The sequence below is a fragment of the Pleurodeles waltl genome, chromosome 1_1 (genome assembly GCF_031143425.1).
Source record: "Pleurodeles waltl isolate 20211129_DDA chromosome 1_1, aPleWal1.hap1.20221129, whole genome shotgun sequence".
NCBI lineage: Eukaryota > Metazoa > Chordata > Amphibia > Caudata > Salamandridae > Pleurodeles > Pleurodeles waltl.
In genome coordinates, this window is record NC_090436.1 from 859,389,924 (window position 1) to 859,411,735 (window position 21,812).

General features: G+C 43.5%; 1 protein-coding gene across 5 annotated transcripts in view; it reads left to right on the forward strand.

The window, feature by feature from the left end:
• The window catches only part of GOLM1 (golgi membrane protein 1), a 271,355-nt gene extending 249,663 nt beyond the window's left edge, over positions 1-21,692 (forward strand). For all 5 annotated transcript variants that reach the window (XM_069229402.1, XM_069229426.1, XM_069229418.1 and 2 more), the window contains 2 exons: positions 10,410-10,550; positions 18,261-21,692. In XM_069229402.1, coding sequence (XP_069085503.1) covers positions 10,410-10,550; positions 18,261-18,337 — 218 coding nt within the window. In that variant the 3' untranslated portion in view covers positions 18,338-21,692. The remainder of the gene's footprint in view (positions 1-10,409; positions 10,551-18,260) is intronic.
• Positions 21,693-21,812: the final 120 nt, after the last annotated feature.

The window sequence follows — 21,812 nt, forward strand, 5'->3', positions numbered from 1 at the left end:
TGTAATTGACTATGCCATTTCTGCTGCTTTTGGTGGCCCTAGGACTGCGGGGCCACCACCAATGAGGGAAAGAGTGGTGGAGTTTCAGGAGCGTCTTCCTCCCCCCCCCCCCCCCCCAAGGGGGCTCTGTTTCTTAAAGTTGACCCCCCTAAGTTAATAGGGTCAAGGAGAAGAGGACCACCCTAAGCTTTGCTCAAGTTTCCAAGCACTCCCAAGGCTGGAGCAGGTGCTTTAAAGCTGGGAGTATAGGAATATCTAAGAGTTGAGTTTATGGCTGCATGCTCGGTGGCCTAAAAGTTGTGAAAGAAGACTCAGAGACATGGTGGATATTGGAAAATGCTTTATTGAAAGATGGTTCTCATAAGAATTTGAACAATGGTTTATTGAAAAGTGTTCTCCATTGCAGTTTAGCAATGCTTTCCTTAAAATATTTTTCACCATTCGTGTAACCAATGCTTTATTCAAAAACATAATTAACAATGTTTTCATGTAAAGGGTTGTTAATGCTGACACTGACCTATTTTATGAGAGGCTGCATTGTTTTAATAATGATGGTTTGAGCACCTTATCACAATTCCTGATTACCTATAATAAGTGCAGAAGGGGGTGCCATGCTTTATTTCCTGATAATGTGGGCATAGGATTTCAATGCTTGACAAGTCAAAAGCACAGATGAATTATGGTTACCAAGGTCACTGCTGGAATGAAGTATTACTGTTAGCTGTGATTCTAGACTTGAAATGTGACAACTGTGGCCTGATCCAACTGACACCCCAATGTAGGGCTGTGTTATATTGTACATAAATGGGGGTGTACTGTGAATTTTTGGGTCATGACTCTTAGGGGTCAAATCAAATGGAGGGGCAACTCTTCTTTGTCCTTGTCTTCTTAGGTCATCAGGTTTTGAGTTCTAGGGTTTAGGGATGCCATCTAAATACTCCTTTTAAGGGCATTACACGGAGTGCCATGCAGTATCCAATGGGCTTCCCACCTTTAGGGTGACCACACCCTTTCTATGACCACTTCTGCTGGGAAGTGGGCATAACCCTATCTTTAGTGGCCTAATTCCTTCCGAACAAGATGGAGGAATTTAAAAAGTAGTGTCCACTTCAGCTCATCTACCTTAGGGGTGCGACTGGCATGAAGGGGGCACACCTCGTAATCTGCCTAATTTTCCCACCTGTGCTGTCACCAAAAGTGGGGTCAGTACAGGGGGAGGTTGGTCATCTCCACCATCTGGAGAGACCTGGGTTGCATTACAAAAGCGGCTAGGCCTTTAAAGCTCCCCACCCTGGAATGTCCATCCTGCCTGGGTGAGGTGGTAACACGTCTGCCCAGTGCAGGCTTTAGTCTCAGGCCCTCAAGAGCGCTGGCTCTCACCTTGGGGGTGCCAGAAATGTCTGTGGTGGCTGAAGTAGTTAGGGCCAGTCAGTCAGCACACTAGTAGCTGGTAGATTTTCAGGGGGCACCTATAAGGTGCCTTGTGTGCATTTATTAATAAATACATTGCTTGATTGACTGAAGGTTTATTATTCTGAGATATTTGATACCAAATATCCAGGGTTCAGAAAAGCCATTATGCAGCAGGGGGAACTTGTAATGACCAGTATCCAGCACATGCATTTAAAACGGCTTCCCCGAACACTTACTAAGTCTCAGAATTGACAGAGCCATAGTAGGGGCATACCTTCTTGTGCATATATGCCCTCCCATGTGCCCTGATTCACCCTGCTTTAGGGGTGACGTACACCTGGCACATGCAGTGATAGGAGACCTGGCACACGGGTGGGTGACAGATCGTGTTTTCAATTTAGCCTGCATCAGCGCACAGTCTGCAATGGCACTACTGTGTGAGTTTGGTGAAGGGTCCCTAGGGGTGGCACAACTGGTTCTGCAACCCTGAAGGACCTTCCTTAGTAACGCAGGCCCTAGGTACCAGTAGTACCATTTACTAGCTTTTACAGTGCAGAACAGCTGTGCAGTTTTTGGGAAAGAGGTCTGGCACTGGGGACCTGGTTAGCAGGGACCCACTGCACTAACAGTCTAAGCCACATCTGATACCAGGCAAAAAGTGGGGGCTAACCATACCAAAAAGGGTGGTTTCCTACAACTGGGTAGTATTGAGTAGTGTGTGTATGTAATAAAAATAATGTTACTATTCTAAAGAAAAGCACAGACTGGACTATTGTTGATTGGTTGTTATTATTGTGGTCCAGCAAGTGGTGGTTTCGACCCCACACCACCTCCCTTCAATAGACCTTGGACTGCTCTGCTTCGCTACTCTTGAGAATCGAGCGCCACAATAGGGTGTTAGGTTCCCAGTGGAGGGTGAATGTGTACCCATTACTTGCGCAGTCCACAAAACTAATGGCCTGTTTCCTCCCAGACGTAAAATGTTTCCCCCTTTAAGACCATTTGTTATGCCCCAATAGGATCTTAATATGGTCCTAACATTTCTCATGTGCGTGCCCTTTGAGCCATTGCACAACTGTCTTCTCTGCCTACTCACCTTAAAAACAGCCATTTTGGTGGCCATAACATCGACCAGAAGGGTCAGCAAACTGTAAACACTCATAGTGCCTGCACAATATTCTAGTGAGACAAACTAATTCTGAGAACATGTGCCTCTTCCTCCCAAAGGTTGTGGCAACATTTCTTGTAGGCCAAGCTATCACCCTTGCTACCTTCTTTGCTCTGCCTCACCCCTCCAAAGAAGATGAGGCTTCACTGAGTCGACCAGAAAAGAGCTGTGTTGTTCTGCCTTAATCGCACTAGAGACTTCCAGGTGGACGATCAACTATTTGTTGGGTATTTCAGAGCGGGGAACGATAGAGCTGTGAAAAAATTAACCATCTCATGATGGATAGTACTTTGCATAAAGATCTGCTACACATTGGCAAAAAGCAAGCCCCTGAAACAATGCCGTGACTGCAGAAAACAGATGTCGGTCACAGACCCAATTGATGTGTGTCTTTAGTACTTGGTTCGAAGGAGCTATGACTGCACCCACATGCACCAGAAGGTGTTCCAGGACCACAAAGCGAAGCTGTACATCGTTAAACACAGAAAAAAATCAGACATAATGTAAGTTCCACTGCAAGTCGAAGGTGTGGACCCCTTCCTGTGGCTACTCCCACAAAGTCTTTGTGGTTGAAGTCCTCCAGTAAGTTGAAATCTAAGCAGAAGCATAAAAAGGCAAATTGGAACTCGACCCCATCCTACCACAATCTAAAGACAGTTTGCAACAAAACAATCTATCTCGATCCAGATCTCCAGTTGAGGGGCCGATTCCCTAGATGATCTCGAAGTGCCCTTGAGTTTCCTGAGCCATCAGCAACTTCACAGCAAGTCGAGGCCTTTAAGTAGACCATGCTGCACATCTGGCATAGCTTCTGGCCCTAAGGATCTGCAAGTGCTCCCCATTGGATTACTGCCAACATATCTAACCTCTGTGCTGCCTGAACCCCTTCGACCCCTCTTAGGTTCAGCACTGACTCCAGTGCAGACTTCCACCTCGACTCCAGGACCCACATCAGTCCTTCTTTCATCAACATCTGAGGAGAGTCCAGTACTGACGTTGATGTCCAAGCCATCAGCCTGAGCTCCAACCAAGACTGCCCTCCAAACACATTACAGCACAGTCAGTCCTCATTCAGTCAGAGTCTGAGCCCATGCTACCACTACCGTAGACGCCCTCTCAGAGGTTCTAGTGTCATTTTGGCTCTTACTTTGACCAGAACTTGCCACTACTCTATTCTGGTGGGGATGTAGATAATTTACCCCTTCCCTTCATTATGATGATGAGGAGTCTTTGCATGGATTTACAGGAGGCCAGTGGGCTTGATACTTGCCTTGATACAGGGTATAAATTCACCTTTTGGGCCCCAATGGAAGAAAATGCTTTCATTGCTGTGGTAATTCAACAAGCAACTGAGGTCCTAGACCCACAGCTGCTTTCAGCTAAAGTCAAGATTAATGTTCTTAATGATGTTTTGCAGCTTGGGCCAGCTTGCTCCTGTTCAGTGAAGACCTAACTGACACCTCAATAGGCACTTGGTCCAAGCTCGGTTCATGCCTGCCAGTGAATAGACATGAGGCCAGATACCATGAGCCGGCTCCTGATGGCCCCGATTTCCTTCCATAGGACCCCCACTCCAGAGAGCCTGGTGAGCAAGACTTCCACCAGCATGATGAACACCAATTAATTTTTATACAGCTGTCCTAGATAAGGGAGTGGAGGAGGATTGAGGACCACGGAAAACAAATGTTCTCCTCGACTAGACTAACATATAAGTCAGTCAGTGTGTTTTTTTTTAATGGTCTGATATACAAATGCCCTCTGGGACATGACCAGCATGATCCTGTTGGCAGTCTTAGCAGAACTTAGGGCCTCCTTCGCTCATACCATTCAAGATGGTCAGGATGTGGCCAAATAAGTGATTTGTGCTGGCCTTCATACTACTATTTAGGATGAGTGGTTGGCAGCAAAGTTATGTTCTGCTGCCATATGTGGATGCAATCCACAAGTTTCTTAGGAGTAATAAAGGTTTCCCTTATGGATATGCCTTTCGATGGCATGTCTCTATTCGGCGAAAAAGGCAGATTGTGCAGTAGGCCGCTTTGAGAAGAGGTGAGTCACAGCACACTCTCATGGTCTTCCACCCCCGGCCAGACCGTTTTCTTATCAGTTCAGGAAGTTCTGAGGCTACTCCAGGTGGTTGGCATATAGGTAACAATAGTTCTTTCATGGCCAAGGACGTGGATCTGACAGGCAGTGTGCAGGTCCTCCAAGCCATCAGTCATCCAAGTATCATTCCTGCAGCAACAGCCAACAAACCTGTATAGCCAGCCTTCGGAAGGCAGAATCTAGTACATTCTCTCATGGTGGCGACCCTTTACATCCAGCAGATGGGTCTTCCAGATCGTTCAGTATAGTTATGCCGTACTGTTTCCACCCTACAACTCCTCCCTCCCACACCAGTCAGGTTCTCAGAGTAGAACATGTGCAAGGTTTACTCACCAGAGGAGCCATTAAGAGGATTCCGGATGTGGAAATTGGGACAGGTTGTTACTCTCAGTATTTCCTTATGCTAAAGAAGGATGGAGAACTTTGGCCATCTTAGATCTTCCGACTCTGAAGGCCTTTCTACAGAAGAACACATTCAAAATGCTTACACTGACCCAAGAACTGTCTGGCCCTGATCTGGGCACATGGATGTGGCCATGGACCGGCAGGACCCATATATTCATATACTCCTCCTGCAGCCCCATAGACCTTTCCTGCAGGTCAGGGTAGGCTAGAAGCATTTTCTGTTTGCCCTTCTTCCCTTCAGCTTCACCAGTGTCTGTTAGTTGTTCACAAAAGTGATGGCAGAAGTCGCCGCCCATAAACAGAGGTTGAGGGTACCTGGTTTCTCCTACCTCAGCAACTGGCTGTTGGAAGGTAGGCACCCCGCAGTCACTCAAACAACGACATATGCAGTGGCGAACCTCCTGACATTGTTAGGGGTCACTGACAACGAGCTGCAATCACAGCTGATTCCTTTGCAGAGGCTTCATTTTGTAGCAACCTGCTTGGACACAGTGCAATTCAAGGCCTTCCCTCATTTTCCAACAATTCTAGGAAATTTGGGCTATGATCCCGATGTTTCAGCCTCTAACCTGGATCTTGGTGAGAGTAGCTCTGAGGCTTCTTGGCCTTGCATCCTGCTTTTCAACTAAGCCAGTTAGCATATGTGCGCTCTACAGTGGAATCTGAAGTTCCAGTGGGCCTAGCACCAAGGTAACCTTTCAGATGCCATTCAGGTTTTGGAGGTGACTGCACACAGTTACATTGATGGCTGCTTGATGGCAGTTGTACCAGCAGCAGACCCCTCTTCCTTTCCCACCCAGAATCGACGGTGGTGATGGATGCATCACTTCTGGGTTGGGAAGGTTATCTGGGGGAGGTAAAGATGAGAGATTTCTGGTCTCAGGCAGAAACCTGGGCTCTTTTCGAGATGTGGATTATTTACCTGGTGCTGAAAGCCTTCCTGCCGTCCATCAAGAGGAGCTGGTACAGGATCTCACAGACAAAATCACTGCCATGTGATACTGTAGTAAACAGGTTGGAGTGGGATCTTAGGTCCCATGCCAAGAGGCTCTGGAGTTTGCTGGAGCACCGGGACATACCCCTGATGGTCAATCACCTGGTGAGATCTTTCAACACAAGTGCAAACAAGCTCAGCTGGCAGATCACGTATGGAGTCTGCATCACAAGGTGGCACTGAGCACCTCTCGAAAGAGGGGGGAGCCCAGGCTACAGCTTTTTGCCACAGTTGAGCATGCACTGTCAAATACTTGGTGCGTTGGAGTTTTCATGAAAATTCTTGCTAGGAGATGCATTCTAGCTTGGGTGGACCATAAGGCTCCTGTACACCTTCCCGCTCTTACCTTTCCTGCCCAGAGTTCTGAAAGCAATCTGTAGCAGCCATGCCCACATCATCCAGCTCCAGATTGGGCCAGAAGAGTATGGTACCCAGAAATTCTGGCCATAAGCATCTGTCCACCAATCAGGTAACTACTCCAGGAGGATCAGTTGGGCAGGGTTCTGCACCAAAACCTACCCAATCCACACCTTCATTTTGGGAGATTGAGCAGCAGCAGACTGCCTTCAGTCTACCACCTGAGGTTGTGGATGTCGTTCTTGATGCCAGCATCCATCTGTTAAGTCCATTAATGCGGGGACAAAATTGTGTCCTGGTGTAGAGTCCACAAAATAGAACCTTTACAAGACAGTCTGCTTGAGGTTTTATTATTTGTTTCATCTGTGTCCCCACAAGGCCTTGTAGTGGGCACTATTAATGGTTATTTGTCAGCCCTTTATGGCTTTTGGCCTTTGTCAGACTAACCGTCCTTGTTTAAATAACCTGTTGTGATGTGGTTTCTTAAATGTTTAACACATATGTTCTCTCCCAAACTCTTTGTGATGCCACAATGGGATCCTAACTTGATCTTGACATTTCCTGTGCATACTCCCTTCGAGCCAGTGCACAGCTGCTTGTTGTCTTCTGACCTTGGAGGCTGTCTTCTTCATTGCGATCACTTCAGCTTGTTGCATGAGTGAACTCCAGGCCCTATTTGTGCAACTGCCTTACACCCTTTTTTTCAGACTAACTGTTACTGAAGACTTGGGTAACCTTCTTGCCAAAGGTTGTGACTCTTTTCCACGTTGGGAAATCCCAGTGCTTTTTGCCCAACCTCACCCCCTGTAAAGATGAGGCTCTTTTGGTTGGACCCCAAAAGAGCTTCAAATGTTTACATCAGTTGTGCCAAGGACCTTCAGGTGGACAATCGGCTTTTATGGGGTTCTTTGAGACGAAAAAAGTAAAGGATGTGCAGAAAAGGACTCTGAGGTGGATAGGCCCCTCCAATAGGATCTCCTATGCATAGGTCAAAAAGCAGCTTTGGGAAGGTCTGCAAAGTGCCTGTCTTGACATCTGCCAAGATGTGACCTAGGTTTCAGTGCACACGTTTACGAAGCACTGCTGCCTTCACAGACGATCTGGTGGGAAGGACATTTTGCCTGCTCGGTCCTGCAGGAGTTTTTGGTCTGAGGCAATTTCTCATACCTTCTACCTTGGGAGATACTGCTTTGGTATCAATTCTAAAGTAGAGGAATCTGCAGTTAGAAATAGAAATCAGAAGAACAAGTTACTTACCTTTAGTAAGTCTTACACAGTGATGCTCTCTGTAATAGATTCCTTACTGCCCTCACACCTCCCTGTTCTGTAAAGGAGTCTCCCTTTACCATTTAAAATGGTCCTACTTGGAGATCTGAACTCTGGTACTGACATTGGTTTTGTGCTCCTCATCCAAGGGTACAGAAAGAGTTGGGCAAAAAACTGATGTTTGTGCACAGGGGTGACGATGATATGTAGCTCAGCTCAGTCATTTCTGGGGTGGAATGAAGCTTGCATGGAGCCGTATGGTGTCGTCTTGTGATGCCCTGGAGAACTGTTATGATTACTTTCCAGGTCCAGTCGGGTGCCTGGGGTGTATTGTAAAGATGAGCAATCTGTGGTTAGATGGGAGTGTCTGAAAAAGCGTTACTTATGGTAAGTAATTTTTTTTACTTAGCCAGAGTTAGCACAATCCGATAATCCATAACGGCAGTGTTTAGTTTGAGCCAGTGGTTACTGGTGGGGCCTACGGCAGTGGTTCCCAACCTTTTGACTTCTGTGGACCCCCAATTAATCAATACTGGAGCCCGGTGACCCCCCACTGACTCATTATTGGAATCCAGGGACTCCCACTGAGTCATTACTGATAGTTGGAACCTAATATTATTACATTTTCTAAGCAGTCGCGGACCCCCTGAGGAGGCTTCGCGGACCCCCTGGGGTCCCTGGCCCACAGGTTGGGAACCACTGGCCTACGGCACTTAGTTTTCCGGACTGGCTCTTATTTACTTTCACCAGACATTGAGCTAGAGTAAGAGAGGGAAAAACAAACATAAAGGAAAGAAGGAAGAGAGACGGACAAACAGACATAGTGGGACATAAATGAGCAGGGAGTGTCTCATAGTGGATTAAAGAGGCCTGATTTGGATTCAAGACAAAGCAGCCTTCCTTTGTATTAGGCGCGCCGACGTTTAATAGGATCACCCACGGGCTTCAGAGCCTTCAGCACCTGCACTTATTCTTTCACTGGTTAAACACTGCATAACAATAACGTTGCGGCATCATACTTTATATTTAATTAATAACACTTTTTAGATGTATGCTTAGTAAACGTTGCTAAATGCTGCATAATTATAAATTACAATTACTAAACTCAACAAAGAAAGCAGCAGATACTAGGCGACGAAGAAGACAGATGAAGTATGTAAAGGGGCAAAGTTGACACTAAAAGAACCCTATTCGAGTCTTGGACCCACTACGAGGTTGACTAGTTAGAGTATGGAACTGATTCTTGACATTCTATCTCTTAATGAGTTTAATTGAATTCTCTAGTGAGCAAGAGTACAGATTTGATTCTGTCTGTTACTTATGACGTATGTGAACTAATGCATTCTTTTTTCCCTTATTGCACATTGTACCCTGCATAAACAACGAGCATTCCCCGTCATATTTTGCGACTCTGTGGCATTACAGAAGTGGTCAGTACTATTGTATGGCCTCTTTGGTAATGTGTCGCCCATCCTCAAGATGTACACAGTGGGGGTCCGAAGGTGGTGTGTCCGCCTTCGCTTGTGCGTCTACAAGGGGAATCTCTGATCCCTCTTGAACGTGTTCATTCCAGTGAAAGTTTGAGCCACAGGGCTATGTATTTAACTGATTCTATCTCCCCAGCGCAGGCGGTAACTAGCAGAGTTAGCAGCCACGCGGGGAGAAGTGCATTTTTTCTATAATTTGACACTATCCCTCCATCACTCTAACCAATCCAACTAACATACTCACATACTCACATATTCACTGCTCAAATTAAGTCATACTAATACTAACACTGTACTCATATTTGCCTATACTAATCCACCACTAATTCCTTTTGGGTTCCAGAGGAGCGTGCTACATGCCAAAAAGTGCTTCAATGCCTCTTCAGGGGCAGTAAGCGATATATAAATACAATTACATTATCCTGTTCTCTACTTTGAGAACATAATTGAAGGTGCACTGAAATGCACACTATAACTGTGCCCCTGAAAGCTAAAATGTATCCTGATCTTGAAATTGTAAAGGTCATCAGGTTTAAGCTAATAAATTAAAATACGCAATATTATATCATGGTATGAATTCTTCGAAACCACTGCCTCACCCAACGTTTTTCAGTGAGCAAGAGGAAGTTCAGAGAAGGCCTGTTTCCCTTTATGGGCTGAAAAGTAACGTTTTCAGAGCCTGGTGAATTTACAGATGGTTGCTTTATAGGCAGATGAAAATGGGGCCCTATAATGGAAGCACATGACTGAGGATAGGGGTCCTACCTCGAGGCAAAGGCCTCATTACTGTACACTCCTTTAGTAACTGGTAAATTCTTATCAGCATGCGCCCCATCAGTTAGTCTGGGCTCCCCAAGATCAACACCATGTGGGTGGGTGTTTGTGGGAACCCCATCCACTCTGTGAAAAGGAGTCACAAATGACCACTGCCTGTTGGTATACACTTCTCTCGTGCCCTATGCCAAGCGTTCGCATTCCCTCCTGATGTCTGAGTTAGCAACTGGGAAAAAATTGTCTCACACTTTTTTCTGCCTGTGATGGCAAGCGTCATAATGGTATGTTCCCTGTACACAAGGACTTTGTTTCCAGGATTGTGTAATCGGTATCCACCAGGGCAGGAGGATTTTTTAAAACTTTTATTTACACAGTTGTTTCTTAATTACAAGGCATGTACTCGTAAGTGTGGTTATATGTCAGAATGTTCTCTTCACAGATACTAACCAGGGCAATGATGACCAGGAGGCAGAAAACATCGGTGCCAGATTGCCGGACTATAATGGAGAGGAAGGGAACGAACCTGAGCCAGAGGCAAAAAAGCAAGCGGAACTAGCAGGAAATGACATTAATTTGAAAGGTAAATGAAATGAGTGGGATGACTTGAGCAACTGTAATTCATTCCGAATTTACGGACATTTTAAATGCGTTGTAGGTAATTCTACCGGTAACCAGTAACTTATTCCATACTATTTTCTAATAGTAGATTTAGAGAGGGCCACATGACCTTTGTAGTTGTAACAAGATAAGCCGCTTTTTTGAGACAAGCATGTAAAAAGTTATTAGTTTTGAGAAAAATAAGTTTCTCAGACATTTAATCAATTGAAAGGATTTCCCACATACTCCAGTACAGTCCCTTATAAAAGACGACAAGTAATAGAGAGCAAGCAGAAACTGTTAGTACAGACATCTGTGGGTGTTGGAGGAGGGCAGAGCAGAGAAAATAGGAAAGGTTACACTGCAGGATGTGAACTAGGACCAGATATTCTTGGGCATACCAAACGGGGTTTCTCTTTTTTCTGGTAATTTTCCCTTTCTGTTGGAGGTGCTAGTGCTCCTTGTCCTTAGTAAGTAAACTTACAAGGGGACGGGTATAGGTTGATTAATCTTTTGGATCGCATAGGGTATCCTAGCCAAGTGGTGACAATAAGAAATATCCACACTAATAATTCTAATCAATATATAGTACCAAAAACTAGTCTAATAAGAAAAGAATACCATCACTCATAAGAAGGTTAGTCCGTTTTATTCCCTATTAATTACAACTCTAATCAAAAACCTTTATTCAACAAATCCATGAATACCAAACTTTATTAGCAACATGAGCAATGAATTCTCAAGATTTTATTAATATGCAAACAACATTAAGCTAAGCGTAGCAATTCATGAGAATTGAATAATTCAGCAATATGAGTCAGTCAGTCTAAGTCAAAGTCACCATTAGTCACCCTTGTCAGCCAACCTATCTCAGATTAGCATCAGCATGTGGGTCTTCATGCGAAAACAATTTAGCCAAACACATTTTTTTGAAAAATCTAACTAAAAGAGAAAAGCATTTCAAAACAGCGCAGTTGGTACCTAGAAGGAAAAGCACATGTTAGTCAGTTGAATTATATCAGTCATCAGCTAGGCTTGGGCTCACAGGGAGCAAGCCCAAATTTCAGCGCTTCGGACAGCGTCTCCTGACGTCATCAACTTTCACCTCTCCGTTCTGATTTCTCTTCTCATGTCATGACTTTTTATTAGGGTCTCTCAGTCTGTCCCACAATATGCCAATCGGTCAACCTTATCAGGGGTTATGACTCTAACCTATAGTTTTTGTTTACCACTTGTCTATGTTATTTTGAGAATCAAGTTCCATTAACATGCTTGGTCCTTCTGTCGATGAGAACATCATCCGGCTCTTCAGGTAACAAAATTGTTGCCCCCAGCTCTTAGTAGATCCATTGTTCAAGTCCTTGGAAAGTACATTTCGCCTACTCTACACATAATTGTATCAATTTGTTCTGATTGTCTCCTGTCCGCTGGTGAGTTTGCAGATTTTTCTAGCAGAGCTCGTCACTGGACTTTGTACAGTTCAAGGTTCTTTTCTCCTGTTCCAGTCTTCGGCAGCTCATCGCGTCTTCACGTTTAAGCAAGCAAGGCCCAGCGCTGACCAGGCCTCTAGTTTGGCTAAGTTAAGAACACAAAGCATCATGACATAAGTTTATATAATTAATTATAACATATTAATACATAATATTAAATCTTTCACATTCTTTAGTACTATTAACACAGATGGCGACCACTCCTCGTGGGCACATTTTGCACATTACATGCTATTTCAATTACTGATATACAAATGTCAAATGTTAGTAAGTAACCGCAAATCATTAGAACATTCTCATATTAGCATATCAGCTGCAACAGAGGCAAGATTTAATCGCCCTTCTCTGGGTTTTCTGCTCTATAGAAATGTATTGATTGATAGACATCATGGACCAACCAGACACACAGCGAGGATAATGGCGTTAGTGGTCACCATGGTGCTAGAGGAACATTAAGCAAACAGAGAACCATGTTCAAGTCCTCATCAGGATTAGGTGATAATCATAGCAGGCAGATCGGAATGGAAAGGGGTGTAGTAGCCGGTTTCCATACTGAAAACATGAAAATAAGTCATTTAAAATCAATAATTTAAAATGAAAACATGTAGTGTTACTGAAACAACCAAAGAGCAAAGAAGGCAACTCTATTTATCTGTACTTGTAGTTAAGGCTTGTGATTGATCCCAGGCAAGAAACGTATCCCTCCATATTCCAGCATAGATCAACAGAAATTGAATGTAAATTGTACTGCAACAGGGAGAATTGAAAGAACCAAATCTACCAACTCGCAACATTTGAGTAGCCTCTGAGTCTTACGAGCACTCAGCGTTGAGGCATTCAGCACACTTATTTTATTTCCCAGCTGGAAATGAAATGACGAAAAACAGAATGCAAAGCTCACCTATCCAAGCCTCCCCGGGCCATCAGAGAGAATAAAGGAAACTCTCCTCAAAATAGAAAATCAAACCTCAGTAAATGATGCAACATGTTGCACAATAGTTTACTTCGTAGCCAGGAGCGGAGTGGTGCAACAGAGGACACCAGTGCTATAGACTAAATCTGCTGATACTGCTGAGGATTTTGAGGAAGTACGAGTAATCAGTGAGAATTTGATTAAAGAGAAGAAGGCAGTGCGTGCAAGGCTTTAAACTACAAAAGACGTGATCCAGGATGGTTTTCGATGTGCCCTGGGCTTTCAAGCAGAAGTTGGGTGCAGATCTTACGGTTCCTATGTTGAGGCTCAATCAGTCAGTTGGCTTGTAGAGTGTGACTTGTCAACAGTAAGGTTATACCAGCACAGGCAGGGTCTCAGTCAAAGAGCCAGATTTCCAGCTTCCTGTGGAACTCTTGTAAAGTTGGGGAGGTCCTGGGGTGTAGGGGAGGCTGTTCCGGGCTTTGGCTGAGAAGTAGGGGAAGGAGCATCCTCCTGCTCTGCTGCATTAAAAACGGATCAACTCACAAGGACCCACCAGTGACAAAAAACGAACATTGCAGCATTCTGAGAGATACTATTAGCCACTTCTTCATTTTAGAATTTCCCACGAGCACCAGACTGGGCCTGGAGATTTTGTATCAGTGCTTCTGCATGCCACTAGATGGCGTTGTGCAGCTCTGCGTCGGCTCCATACCACCACAGAAGTGATGAAGAGGAGCCTTCTATAAGTGCACCAACGTCCATTCCTTTCAGCCCCTTCCGACGTGGATCTCGAGCTGCACTCCCAACTTAAACACTTTTCCAACAATTCGACTTTTCCACAGTGTGCAAGGAAATGATGTCCTCACCAAAAACTAGATTCAAGCTGTGCAGTAAGTGGATGTCGGACACGGATCTGCATGATGTATACATTTGGTGCCTGGGCTCAGGGCATAACTCAGTCATGTGACGTGCCCTACTGCATCTGTAGCTGGGAGGCATAGTTGTATGTCACACAGAGCAAGCAGAAGTTGTGCAGATCCCATGCCTGTGCAAAGTTGCAGGCTGGGTCCTGGTCCTGGGATCGTTCCTGCTACTGCTCCACTTCCCGCTTAGTCTTCCAGTAGGCCGAGGTCCAAGTCCAAAGTCCGTTGGTGCCTGGGCTCAGGACACGACTCAGTCATGTGACATGTGCCCTTCTGCATTCAAAGGCAACCTGAAACTGGGAGGCAAAGTTGTATGTCACAAAGAGCAAGCAGCAGTTGTACAGTTCCCGTTGCGGGTGAGTACCCTTCCTGGGATCACTCCTGTGACTGCTCCACTTCCTGCTTAAAGTCTTCTAGTATGCTGAAGTCCAAGTCTGACTGCAAGCATAAAAAAGAGAAGCATGATTCAACTTCATCAGACTGCTCTGATTCCAGGAGAAGGCAAGTAGGTGTCAAAACGTCAGTTATACCCCATCGAGGTCACTCGCCGCAAAACCGCCGATCCCTAGTTCATTGCATTAATTTCCTGGGCCAGTGTCAGTCCCTCAACAGATCAAGGCCTTCAGAGAAGGCATACTGAATATTCACAGTGTGCTGCTTCTTGCAGGCCGTTGCAGAGGTTCTTAGCCTCCCACCCCTAACACACACACAGACACACACACTTTTTGCCCCCCATTTGGACTACTAGCTACTGGTTTTGGGACTTTGAGAGTGTACTGAGGCATGCTAGCCAGACCTCACTGCCAGTGTGCTAACCCATTGCAAAGTATATGTGAATTTGCAGCTATCCCCAGTTGGCAGGTATTGACTTACTTTTAGGTCCCTAGTAAGTGGTACCCAGGATACCTAGAGCATGGAAGGCAGAGCGTCCACGAAGGGCTGCAGCACTGGTTGTGCCACCCTGTGTGTGACAAGGTATAAAATTTCCTCCAACCTGGCACTGGAGACTGGAAGGGCAATTTTCATACTGCCAGTTTGATTTTGTCATTAAAACTAATAGCAGAGTCCCCACTTCTCCGAATGAGTTGAGATTTACACATATATCGAGCCCTAAGGCAGGTTTCTGTATATTAATAAGTGGGACATATATGTTTAGATGTATCTGAGCAGCAAAACTCTTAGTCCTCGTTCTGCTGTGGAAAAATGTGTAGCCCCATTGGGTAACATAGGGGTGCAGGCTAACACCTCAGTTTGGCTTACTTTTAAATGGAACTACCTAACTGGGTATCAAATTAATCATAGAGTTAAAACTGACATGCTGCCCAAGTCGAAATAAATGTCACTCATAAAGTAATGCAATTTTTAGGACGTTGCCACTCTGTGATCCATCTGGTTGAGTAATTTCACTTGGGCACCGGTAAAAAGACAGCTTTCTGCCTGCCTGGGGAGTTGTGTGAATGACTCCCAGGCTTAGAAACAATAGCAGTTCAAAGGGCAAGTTTCAAAAGCGAAGCCGGCTATGATGGGCAATTGACAATAACACTCCCAAGAGGTTGCCCTTTGTTCAGGTAGACAGGCTGTAGAAAGGGACAGAGAGGGAATACCAGTACCCAAACTGCTTTTCCCATGTGCATGTGGTCCTCCAGTAGCCACACATCTGGAGAGAGCTGCCAAGCTCCTCACAGTCAAGGAAAGGTTCAGGCAGCTTGAGGGTGTCTAGAATGGAGCACTCTGCAATAGGCAGTTGCCACACATCGCTGGAACTGGCTAGTGTCCACATTGTCCCCTTAGGGCACTTTCGCTGAATAAATATGGCGCCCTTGGCACTCTGAACTTCAGATCACATTGGAAGTGGAACAAGGGCTGAAGGACTGCTCTGCTGCCCCTTAGACCACACAAAGAGAGAGACTGCACTGTCTGCTGCAGCTTGGACTGGCGAGTTAGGACTGTGCCTGTTGCTCCTGGGTCCGGGAAAAGTCATGCCCCAGTCCTAGTCCAAAGCAGTGACTCCAAGGCTCATTTGGCTGGCACCATGGAACAGTATCAGGAATATTAAAGCTGAAGAAGCCCAAACCAGCATGTTGGTAGCCACTTAAGATTTGCCGCTGGCTGCCACTGGGCATCACAAGAGAATGATCCTCAACAGCCAAAAGTTGCACCTGAGTGAGCATGACCCAGGAGAGTTGTCAGTCCACATTGTTCGGCCAAGAGGGACACTAGCTTCCACTAAAGGATTTTGCTGTGACCCTTTGTTTGGAAACTGGTACCCTGGTCACAGCTGGTCTTCTAATTTCTTAAAGGGGACTTCTGGGGACCCTGACCTCTGTGGCCCAAGTCGCCCCACATCACCTACGGTCAGGTAACTGTCCAAAGTTTGCTTATTCGCACTCTTAACCTTCAGCCTGTGGGAATTAACCAACATGGGCCAGAGTTGCTGAACTCAACTGTTACAAATTTCAAAAGATTGCAAGCTTTAAATTGATCAGTGCTTGTTATGGTTGAATAAAAGTTGGTAAATCTCTTCAAATCGATATCTCCACAACCCTCCAGTGGACTTTGCTCATCTTGGACTCTAAACATTCATAAAATATACTCTATTTTTATAAATTGATGTCCTGTTTTGTGTTGTGTGGCTTTCTTATTTTGTTGTTTTGGTGCTGTTAAATGCTTTACACTAAGTTCTTTCAAGTAAGCCTTGCTGCTCGAAACCACATCTAACCAGGGTTTGGTTTGAGGTTGTTTAAATGAGCCTGACTAGACTGAAGACCGTTTTTGCGAGTGTATTCTACAGTAGGGGCCACACTGCCATACCACATCATGCACCAGAATCCTCAGACAGGTTGGTACCAGTGCTGTCACAGGACATGGTTTTGCTTTACAAGAATACATAGCACCTGGAGAGGACAGAGAGGACTCTTACTAGAGTGCCCCTGCAAGGACCCATTGAAATGCAAGTCCCTCTAAACTCCTAAAACTGCTTGATTTAAACAAACTAAAAAACAGCAAGGGGGGCTGTGGAGAGCGGAGTGCTTTAGGAAATGTATCAGTAAAGGGGAATTTTCTGGTTATAGGTGCAAATGTAAACAGTTGCAGAAGGCCAAGAAAGTATTCACGTTTCTCCTTGAGGGAAGAGGCCTTCTGGATGTGAAGTCTGATCCTAACATCAGGAGATGATTTTGGGTGACCCTAAGGCAAATCCCTTTAACCATTTTCTGTGTTCCCTTTTCTCACGTCCCCAATATTCCTCTATTTTGCTTCTCAGTCTGAAAAATGTAATATTCCTATATGGTGCATTGTGTGTTCTTTGCAATTTGTTCCACGTTATTTATCCCTTTCAACTCAGTGTCTATGTATTGATATTATTGTCAGTGTTGATTAAAAGTGCTGAAAAGGCAACACATTAATAACATTAGCCATTAAGTAAGTACTTTAGACTTGCCAGATATTACTGGAAATCCCCTTCTGGGACTCCGCACATGTGTCCGAACCTTTCCTTTAGAGACCGTTCACTAGAAATTGCTTTGGTACTATTGTTAATATTTGAGAAAATCCTGTTTATTGGCCTTTCTTTGGAAACCAGTTGTATGCTTGAATTTTGGGTTACCGTGTCCTGCACTGTATCCTGATTATTCTAGGTTTCAAGCCATCTTTAGGATGGTATATGTCACAATATATCCATATGTTGTCACTTACAACCATATTTTGGTTTAGTCTAGTGAATTTGGGTTTAATTTGGGAATTTGAACAAAACATGGTTATCACAAGGATACTGCGTCTGTTAATTTAGGTTTTTTTGCATCTTTTATGGTTAATACAGATGCTAGTGGTAATTTCATGTTAATATGATTGAGATTTCACACATTATAAACAAATAATGCATGCTCACGGAGTCTTATCTGCAATCAGTACAAAACTGGAACCAGAAGCAATGCCATTAAACTTAAACAGAGGGGTGGGCAGTCGAACTGCATATATGCCAAATGGACTACAAGTGTTGACACACGTTTTACAGAGTATTCTTTATAAATACACCAATGGTGCAAAACACTGTTTTTGATGTTTCAACTCACTTGTCCTTAGTTATGTTGTTGTCTAAGTCAGGGACTCCAGGTAAAGGGTACATTGCATACTGTCTTTAACATTTGTTCTTACTGTTTTTAATTGCGGTGTATTATAAGTTTCTTGTTATTATTATTTGAATACAATTTTTAAAAAGGTGCGCAACAAAAGGGGGCGTATCTTATTTTTTTCAACTCCTTTCATATCTCATGCATGGATTCAATTTTATCAGCATGTCGGATCGAACACTTCTTATATGAGCTTAAAGAAATCTGTTTCTTCCCTATTTTTTTCCTTCTTCTCAGGACCAATCGAGAACGAAAATGCCATAAATGAGCAAGTGCGGGACAGAGAAAATGAAGACAGAGAAAGACTGAAGTAGCAAGGACATCATGTAAAAAAAAAATCTATGTATATATATGAACTTAAGAGCTCCAATCATCTGTAAAAAGAAGAAATTGAATACAATATGATTGTTGTGTTTCTCGACAAAATCTGAAGACTTAAATTCCTGCTCAAGCTGAGAATATCAGTAGTACCAGGATTTCTGTTTTTTAATGAACAGCAAGTTATAGTGAATGATTGCCTAAGAACAGAGGTATTTCTACAAGTTAATGAACTTTTTTGATAGCTGAACTAATGCCAGTACGGAGCACATTCGGTCATCCCTGATAGCCCTCTGCACACTTTCGTTGGCTTTCTCATATGGAACCGTCTCCTTACAACTCCATAACCTCTTCACCAGGGCATCCAGCACTTTATCTTGAGTCTAGCTTAAATCGTACTGTGTGCCTAATACAGGTTCTCCTACGAGTGGTGAAATATCGATAGTTGAATCTGCAATTTGAACTGGAAGGGGAGGTTTTTCTGGTAGCCTAAATTAAAAAACATAATTGATTTAAGCAGCATCGTGGGGTGCTGAGCTAAATAATGCAGGGGACTTTTAGCTCCTTTGTTGACCATCGTCTGTTAGAACTCTAAAAGGAATGACAATAATTGTCCATGTACATAGGTTATTTTGGCAAGTGTTTTTACACGGAATGTGAGAACCCCGTCACTAAAGATAGTGTAAAAATGTTTTGCTTCCACTATCTATACTGAAACAGGTGCTCTCATGTAGGCTGTGCTCCATGAGAGAGGACAATTAAGAAACTACAGAAATGGCCAGTGTGCCTTTGCACGCTTTAAGTTGTGCTACCTGTTGAAGGGAGCTGTACAACTAACACTATAGAAACCAAAATGAGAGTTCAGTTTGTGCCAAAATTGTTTGTCCTCCTCTGCAACATGTGTATTCTTAGCTAGGATCCCAATAATTGCCAAACATGTTCCAGTGTTGCATGAGGGTGGGGATGTGAGTGGGGTTTGAACTTGGGAGCACACATCCATAGATCACCAAAACAGGCGAATCTTTTTCTGAGAATCGTTCATACAGCAAATTCCTTACAAATTCCATACTCCAGCAATGCAACAAACGCTCTGTGCTGATTATATGCACAATTTCTTGAAGGTTAACTATTGTAGTTTCCTAAAATTATTTTTTTAGACTTCCTCTGCCTTAGTACATGTGAAATTGCTTTATTTGTAGGGATAAGTATTGCACCACTAACCCAGGTTCTTCAAACAGAACTACTTCAAGCCTAGTGAATACACATCACCTTTCCTTCATGAGTTGCACAAAACTCAGTAAGTTAGGACTAGGTAGTCACATGACCGCTTAGTGTGGTTCACGGAATTCTGCAAGGTGATGGCAACTCTTAGAGGCATTTTTTGGAAAATAATAAACTTTATAGAAATTAACAATGAAACAGAATTATTTCTAGAAGAAAACTTAATAGTTTTCCTTGGGCTGCAACCGGTAAAGGTAGAGTAGAGCAAATAAGTTAAAGAAATCAACCACTAGAGACAACAATATTAGTTTTTGTTGCCTGTAGAATACTAGATTTGTGGTTTGTTAAAGATATTACCCTCTTGCAGCTTCAGATGACAGTGCCTCATCCAAAGGCTTTGGTTGTATTTGGCTCTGATAAAACTAACTCACTACAAGTTAACAACTAGCACTCTCATTGAACTATTAGAAAGCCCTAAACGGCATAGACTTCTGGACATCTTGCTAATTGGTCAGCAGCCTTTTGTTCTCATTATTATCTTCATAAATGTCCGTGACATCGGTATAATTACATCATTTGCTCCCAAAATGAGTAAAATTCCCCCAAAAGTTACAAAATGAGTTAGTCATTCTGTGCTGAATAAATTGTTACCTAGCAAAAACCCCTTTCCTTGCACGTCACACGACTTCCCAATGCAAAGTTAAAGAAACATGTGTTGTCATTTGTATTCTGGATGTGAGTCTTAATATGTGGTGGGTGTAAAGGTGTGGACTCTACGTACACTTGTTAGAATAACTTTCCTTAAAGAAGAGTCCCACCGTTATGTCGATTGAGGCTTGGTCTCTGTAATGGGAACAGCCAGAGTGTACGTTAATTTATTTCAATTACAGAGAATATCTTCTTTTATGTTGGACATCTGCTTGACTTATCGTACCCAAAATCATTGTTTTCAGTAGATACATAACGGAAATAATTCATTATGGACCTTTGGCACAAATTTTGCGGATCTGAATATCTTGAGTTATTGTCCAATTAGTCACGAGTTGTGAGTACAAGGAGACCACACATTTTTGGCCATGTCTCACTTACAATGATGTGTGTTTTTAAGTTGAGAATTGCAATACGCAATCCCATGGCCGTGTACGACATAAGAGGGGTCTGAGCGACACAACAGCAACTGCTTTCATAAGAGGCAGAAAATAAAGACCTACACAAGAAGAGATAAGTATAGCACAGCTTCTGTTACCACTAGATTTGCATTGTGGCTTTTAGGTCAAAAGCAATATTGTGCGTGGGACCGGGAGCTTTGTACAAAATTGCATTTTCCACAAAACAATTGATTGTGTAAAACTGCCCTAACGCTACTTGTTCATGGAACCCTCTGATTTATCTTTAAATAAATTGAGCATACTTGCTCCAGCCTGAATGCTCCTGCTGCATGGAAGGCAGGACGTATCCCACAACTTGAAACTTAGAGTTCAGTGAAACAACACACACCTATCTATGTTTGGGCCTAACTGAGGGTAGGCAAAAGAAGCAAAAAAAAAAAAACAACCGTGCCGTTTATAAGTTGTCTTAACATGGCTCATTAAGACCCGGCGGGGGCATAGTGGTTTGCAGTGTGGAGGCCCGATCGGCCAACGGTTTTGCAAATTGAAATCTTAGGGGCTGTCCCAAAATAATGTTCTTAGATGCTCCATTATTTATGAGAGAGTGTGCAGCGTTTAAATGGTCACTTGGTAGTGGAAACTACAAAAAAAAAATTCTGGATACCGCAAGTCTGTGCACCAAACCATTTTATTTGGACAGTTACTTTTCTGTCCTTGACCTGAGATCACTTCAGTTATCTAAACTGAATTGAGGGCTTGAACCTTGCACAGCAGCACGTGTTGAAAGGGTGCACAAAAATAGCTGTACTGTTTAAAAAAAACTAAAAAACTTAGCTTTCTTAATTTTTTGATTACCTACAATGCCTTATTTAAAAAAAATCAGCGAATGGTGATTTAGTTTTTAAAGATCGGAAATGTGAAGCTAGTTAAATGTATTTCTAATGCACAAACGAGATGTGAATATCAGTGTGTGCACTATTCTATGAATGAAATAAAGTTTTGACATTTTTCTTAACGAAAATGTATTCCGCGTATCTGTTACTCTGCTTGAGCGTAAAGTACATTTTTCTTAACGAAAATTTTATCCGCGTATTTGCTACTCTGCTTGAGCATAAAGTAACAAAGAAGCAGGGATGAAGGT